Here is a 7411-nt window from a genome sequence, read left to right as displayed (position 1 = left end):
CTGTCATTAATTACTCACTCTCATGTCGTTCCAAACCCGTAAGACCTTCATTCATCTTCGGAACATAAATTAAGATATTTTTGATTAATTCTGCGAGCTCTATGACCCTCCCATAACATAGCAAGATCGGTAAAATAATCCATGTGATATCAGGGGTTCAACTAATTTTACGAAATTGCGAGGATACTTTTTGTAAGCAAAAGAAGAAAAAAAATAACAACTTTATTCAAAATCATATCCTCCGCATCACCCTAGCGCCATTTTGGAGAATATCCACTGAACGCAAACAGTGTATGATGTTCTGTGTCAGCCGCACCGTAATTTTTTTTTCTTTTGCGCACAAAAAGTATCCTCGTAGCTTCGTAAAATTACGGTTGAACCCCTGATGTCACATGGACTGTTTTACCGATCTCCTTGCTGTGTTTCTGGACGTTGATCGTATAAGGATCCTTGCTATCTATGGAGGGTCATAGAGCTCTCAGATTCCATCAAAAATATCTTAAATTGTGTTCCGAAGACGAACGGAGGTCTTACAGGTTTGGAACGACATGAGGGTGAGTAATTAATGACAGAATTTTCATTTTTGGGTGAACTAACCGTTTAAGGTTTGTTTATAGCTTATAGCCATGTGAATAATCCACGTTAAATTATTTATAATCTTACTGGACCCCTTATTAAGGACTAGGCCCTATACTGAAACATAGTACATTATATAATCTTTATGACACACCTGACTTTTTTTTTTCGTATATCATCTAAACCAGGGGTGCCCAACCCTGTTCCTGGAGCTCTACCTTCCTGCAGAGTTCAGTTCCAACCCTGATCAAACACACCTGTCTGTAATTATCAAGTGCTCCTTCAGATCCTAATTAGTTGGTTCAGTTGTGTTTGATCAGGGTTGGAGCTGAACTCTGCAGGAAGGTAGATCTCCAGGAACAGGGTTGGGCACCCCTGGTCTAAATTGTGTAAAATGTATGTATATTGTATATAATTATTTTGCATTACTGTATATAATTACGATTTTTTTTTTACAGTGAAAACACTAATATTGTGAAATATTACAATTTAAAAGATTTTCTCTTTTAATATATTTTAAAATGTATTTTACTCCTTTAAATTCAATTGATTAAAAGTGACAGTAAAGAGATTTATAATGTTAAAAAATATTTCTATTAAAAAAGTTGTTCTTTAGACCGTTTTATTCATCAAAGATTCCTGAAAAAATGTATGGTTTCCACAAATGGTATTAAGCAGCAAATACTTTTCATAACTGATAATAAGAACCAATTTTAATAATTGTGAGCATCAACTCAGCAGATTAGAATGATTTCTGAAGGATCATGTGAACCTAAAGAGTAATGGCTGCTGAAAATTCAGCTTTGACGTCACAGGAATACATTATATATAAAACATTTTTAAAATAAAACCGTTATTTTAAGTTGTAATATTTCACAATTACTGCTTTTATTTGATCAAATGCAAGAACAAAATCCCTCCCCCACTGTATTTATTCAAAACTTTTCACCAGTATACTGTATATTACTCTAACAGCAATCAGTCTACTTCAAGTATTATTTTGCATCCTTTTTCTTCTTATATTATAATTAATTAAAAAATAGTAAAAATAAATACACCAACAATAATAACTATAATAATTTTAACTCACTCAAATCAATATTTTATGGCCATTTATTTACTTATTTGCTAAGTAGCTGTATTTTAGCAGGATAATGTACAATCTAGTAAATTATTGTCTAGTATGCTGAAATTAAGTTTTACTGGGTTTTCTGACCTTCATTTTGTCCTTCTTATCCGTGTGGACGGTTAGAAGGTTGGACGTGGCCTCAACGTCATTGGGCAGCTCTGTCTCCGCCAGCTCAGTCCCAAAAGACTGGAGAGTCTGTGCCGTTTTCTTCACCATCAGAGCAAAACCTTCAATGGCCTACAGGCACAACACAAACCAAGAGACATACACCACACCAATCACACAATAACAAGAAACCCAAACACAATCACACTAATGGCTGAGTGCGCAACAAATAAAAAACATCCACATGCACTGCAAACAAGTGTGCTGTACTTAAAATACAGCAGTCACAGATCAATACAGACAAATCAATTTGTGATTACTTAAAAGGGGTCAAATGATGCGATTTCAAGTTTTCCTTTCTCTTTGGAGTTTTGAACATTAAAGCATGTCAACATATTTTGTTACACCAAATACACAAAATAATGATCTTTAAAATAGCATCATATGACCCCTTTAAAAGCAAGTCCACAAATGGAACGAGAAGAAAGGCAATTCATTTGCTTGAGGTGAAGACTATCATCCTCCTGGAAGGCTTGCTTGTTTAATACCACATTATAATGATGAAGCACCAAGATTTAAGATATGTTTGGCATTTTATAGCATTCTATCATACTATTAAGTATTCAGTATGAATATAGTATTATTAAAATTTCCACTTTCACGAAGTAACTACATTTTAAAAATGAACAGAATTCACCGGTGGCATACTGCATATGCATATAAGTATATCCCATAATGCAACTTCTCCTTCCATTTTGTGAGTGATGAATCGGACAAAACGTGGGACAATATTAACTATGCTTTTTAACTATGATCCAATAAAAATATATTGAATGAATCGAAGCCATATTACCATATTTGCACTACCATTCAATAGTTTGGGGTCAATAATATTTGAAAGAAATGAATACAGCAAAGACTTAAAGGATGCGTTAATTAGATCAATTAACGCATCTTTTAAAATGTTTTTAATGATTCAAAATGTTACAAAATATTTTTCAAATAAAACCGGTTTGAACTTTCTGTTCAAAGAATCCTGAAAAAATTTATCATGGTTTCCACAAAAAATATTAAGCAGCAAAACTGTCAGCATTGATAATAATAAATGTTTCCTGAGAGGCAATATAGCATATTAGAATGATTTCTGAAGGATCATGTGACAAGGAAGACTGGACTAATGATGCTGAAAATTCAGCTTTGCATCACAGGAATAAATTACATTTTAAAACTGATAAAAAAATAAATAAATTATATATTATTTAAAATTTAATATCTCATAACATTACTGCATTTCTTTTTTAAATAAATGCAAACTTGGTGACCTTTCAAAAACATTAAAAAAACAAAACAAAAGTCTTACTGACCCCAAACTCCTGGTCTGTACAATTCCCTTATTATAATAACTGGGTATTAACCCTAAACCTAATCCTAAGCCTAGATTTAGGCCGTATTACGGAGTAACCATATATCACTCAGTATCTCAGTACATTTATTCATTCGCTGTGTGCTTTACACATCAAACCAATCGTGTGCCCACTTTTCATTTCTGTGGTCCACCCATCATTACCAAGGTTAAAAACAGGTGTGTACTCACGGTGCGGTGTGAAATCCATTTCTCGTGGCAGTACTCCTGCGTGCCGCCCAGTTCCTGAGTGAGCTGTGTGCGGTCGATGTAACTGTGGAGCTCAGTCACAGAGCTGAGCATGATCACCTACATGCAGTACATAATGTAGAGCACTTCTCTTATGTCAGTGTACTATACATCTCATTAAGCTCTTCATTAACCACATGCCTCAGTGTGGGAGTTTGTGCCTTGTGTGTGTGCTTACCGGCACCTTCATTTTAAACTCATCCTTGTTTAACTTAAAAAAGATGTCTGAGATTGTCCGCTGGAAGAGTGCTGTGGGTCTCAGTACCAGCACCAGCTGCAGGTTGCCTGGGAAAGAGCCCTACAAAACACACAAACACACAGAACACTAAGAAAAACCTCCAACAGTTAAGTCAAATTAAATCTAACCCTGCTTCTTGAACATTGAAAGGACAGGGACAGGGACAGGGACAGGGACAGGGACAGGGACAGGGACAGGGACAGGACAGGACAGGACAGGACAGGACAGGAAAGGAAAGGAAAGGAAAGGAAAGGAAAGGAAAGGAAAGGGAAATACAACAATACAATAAAACAAAACAAAAAATAATAAAAATACGGCTTTTATGGCTCATTTAGCATGATATACTGAGAATATGGAGCTCATACTTGGAGGGAAAACACCTCAATTTTATTAAAAATTTTATACCAAAATATTTAATTTATTGCAGATGTTATTTATGTCCAAAAAGTGAGATGAAATTCTGATAGCTTGTAATGTAAATCAATGAGATCTTTAAAACAGTACAGCAGATTACTTACATAAAATTACTTGCGTAATACTTGCATAATATATAAATATCAGTTGTCGCTCTATATCTCCCAATAATATGTCTCAGTAAGATAGTAAGATGATGTTTAAATGCTTAGTTTTATGATCAAAACTCTGTTTTTTATTGAGGGGGGAACATATAACACAATGCAGTACAATGATGACTGAAAGACTGAGACAAATGTTCCTTAAAAACCTGATTTGTCATATATGATACTCACATTTTGACATGATTTTTCTAAAAAATGATGTATGATATACAGTATAATCAAATAAACAAGAGTTGCTTCAGTCCAGCAAGTGTTTATTTTGAAATATTACTAACAATTTAAAAGTTACTCTTACACTTCCTTTATAAAAAAAAAAAAATGTAAACATTTCACAAAGATTACAAAGTGTGCACATCCAGCAGGCCAAAAACATTTCACAGCAAAAAGACACATATAGCACAACCTGAAAGTGGATGTTTTTAGATTTATAATAAAAGGCCTTTTACTTTCGAAAATGTAGAAACTATCAATCAGATGACAGAATGCATGTAGTAGATTGTGCACAACCGGTTTTCCTGCAAGTTGTGATCATGTTGATCATTTAGAGGCCTTAAAAATGTGTGTATCAAATATGATGCAGTAGGCTTTATAGGGTTAATACCTAGCGTATGTTAGTGAGCCATTGCATTTGACTGGTACAGCCTCCCTCCCACTGTCTGCATCCACACACACACACCATCTATATTCTGTTGCCATGACAACTCAGTTCCTTGAGAGGCTAGAAAGGCTAACAATGGTCTCACATATGCCTCCCTGAGCTCTCTTTCTCTCTCAAGTGAATGCATGAACACACACACACGCCTCTCGTGGAGTTCTTATGTTTACAGTCTCTTCATTAAAATGCCTCCCTACTGGATACCGCGTCAAATCAGAAATATGTATGCAGATCAATACAGAGCTGTGATGTTCTCCTGACAGCAGAAGACCCAGCAGAATCTCTGTCTCAGCATGACTGACAGTGTGGTCAGTAAGCAGTGAAGCAGAAACGAGAGGCTTTACAATGTGACACCAAGAGCAGATTTAAAAACCGTTGATGCTGCATTAATATTCATCTATTCATTAAAAATGACCGGTGAAACACAATTTAGTCAGGGTTATTCAGTCAAATCTTTAATATTTTTGAAAAAGTTTTCTATGCTCAGCACGGCTACATTTATTTGATCAAAAATACAGTAGAAACTATAATATTGTGAAATATTACTACAATTTAAAATTTTTTATTTAACTATATTTTAAAATGTAATTTATTCATTTATTCATCATCTGTGTTGTTTTTAACCGTGCTATAGAAATAAATGTCGATTTTATTTCTTTTTATTATGAATGTTGAAAACAAAACAAACAATAGAGTTTATGATATAATTTATTTGAAAATCATTTTGTAATTATTAATGTCTTTTCAAATTAATGCATCCTTGCTGAATAAAAGTATTAATTTCTTTAAAGAAAATTTGATGCACTTTATTTTAAGGGTTCCTTGTTACAGTGTAATTATACATTTAGGCCTAAGTACTCAGTAATATTATTAGGGTATTATTAGGGTTAGGGTTTGGCTTAGGGTTACTTGCATGTAATTATGCATACTTTATTGTTATTATAATAGTAAGTACATGTAACGTGTAACAAGGACACCTTAAAATAGTGTTACCAACATACATTTAGAGGCCCTGTCCAAAATAAATAAATACATAAAAATAAATTATTATTCCATAAATTATATACATTAATAACACAGCTCTCCTCAACAAGTCAGTGTAGCAAAAACAGTGCTTTTAATCCAAAAGCCAAGTATGTGATGTATTAACATTCATTTAAATTGAATTTCATTCAATTTATGTTTCTAGTGCATCGTCACTGCATCCAAATGCAGCCAGCTGCCCAGTCACTCTGATCACAGATTTACAGTGGCGAGATGCACAATCGGGATTTGTCACGAACACTTGAGCCGTCCCAAGAATCAAAATCATGTCCTTACAGTTCTGCGAGAATCTGCCAACATGAGCTAATCCTACAGTGGCCTGATCTCACAGTCTGCCATGCTGAAATGCCTCCAGATCTGGGTTTTGAGGAAAATGTTATTACCCTGCCCCCACTTTTTTTCTTGGACAGTGCTGTTGTTTGTTTTCATCCGCGTTTAACAATTAGGGAGAAGTGAGATTCAAGGGCTAACAAGAATAATTTGCATGGCAATTGGACATTTGGTTGCAGAGTGGACCTCAACACAAAAGAGATATGATTAATTAACCTCAGACCTGAAATTTAACATATTTGGCACATAACACATCACACATCTTGATTGGACATTAAAGCATCCGGCTTGTTGAACCAAAATGTATCTACCTAACAATTGCCAAAACACTCCTAGCAAAAAAATAAAAAATGTAAAAACATGATTTCATTGTATTCTTTGCTTTCGATGTCCAAAGCAACTGTCAAATCCAAATGAGCAAAAGATTCCCCATTCATAACGCCCATAAAGACACACTCATGTTTGATTGCTGACAAAGAGTCTCCTCAAATTGAATCCCGCCTTTATATTACCATGACAATATCCCGTTCCTCTGAGGCAGATTGGCCATGCTTGTCCCCAACAAGCTGGCAATAACCGAAGAGTCATAGGGGTCGGCTCCGCACACAACAGGAAGTCAGAGAAACACACCCCATTACGGAGTTCTCCATTAAAGCTCATTCAAGCAGATGTGACCAACACAGCTCCTCTTTTAGGAAGCTTTAGTAAACCACTGTGTGGCTGTGATTGTATTACACGATCGCCTTGGGCCTCTCATAAAGACCGCAATTATAAGATAACATACCAGTGGTCTCGTTTAGTTCAGAAAATAAATTGTACTCATTGATATAGACCAGGGGTGCCCAACCCTGCTCCTGGCGATCGACTGTCCTGCAAAGTTTAGCTCCAACTCTAATCAGGACAGTCGATCGCCAGGAGCAGGGTTGGGCACCCCTGGTCTATATCAATGAGTACAATTTATTTTCTGAACTAAACGAGACCACTGGTATGTTATCTTATAATTGCGGTCTTTATGAGAGGCCCAAGGCGATCGTGTAATACAATCACAGCCACACAGTGGTTTACTAAAGCTTCCTAAAAGAGGGGCTGTGTTGGTCACATCTGC

At 35.5% G+C, this 7411-nt stretch overlaps 1 protein-coding gene across 9 annotated transcripts in view; it reads right to left on the bottom strand.

Moving 5' to 3' along the window:
- Positions 1-7411, bottom strand: part of LOC107676858 (guanine nucleotide exchange factor DBS-like) — a 77452-nt gene that overhangs the window by 22506 nt on the left and 47535 nt on the right. For all 9 annotated transcript variants that reach the window (XM_016471560.1, XM_016471556.1, XM_016471557.1 and 6 more), the window contains exons 5-7: positions 3640-3759; positions 3405-3521; positions 1793-1942 (exon numbers count right to left, since the gene is read on the bottom strand). In XM_016471560.1, the coding sequence (XP_016327046.1) occupies positions 1793-1942; positions 3405-3521; positions 3640-3759 (387 nt within the window). The remainder of the gene's footprint in view (positions 1-1792; positions 1943-3404; positions 3522-3639; positions 3760-7411) is intronic.

The sequence above is a fragment of the Sinocyclocheilus anshuiensis genome, unplaced genomic scaffold (genome assembly GCF_001515605.1).
Source record: "Sinocyclocheilus anshuiensis isolate Anshui unplaced genomic scaffold, SAMN03320099.WGS_v1.1 scaffold2166, whole genome shotgun sequence".
NCBI classification, from domain to species: domain Eukaryota; kingdom Metazoa; phylum Chordata; class Actinopteri; order Cypriniformes; family Cyprinidae; genus Sinocyclocheilus; species Sinocyclocheilus anshuiensis.
This window is presented reverse-complemented; position numbering and strand designations above follow the sequence as displayed.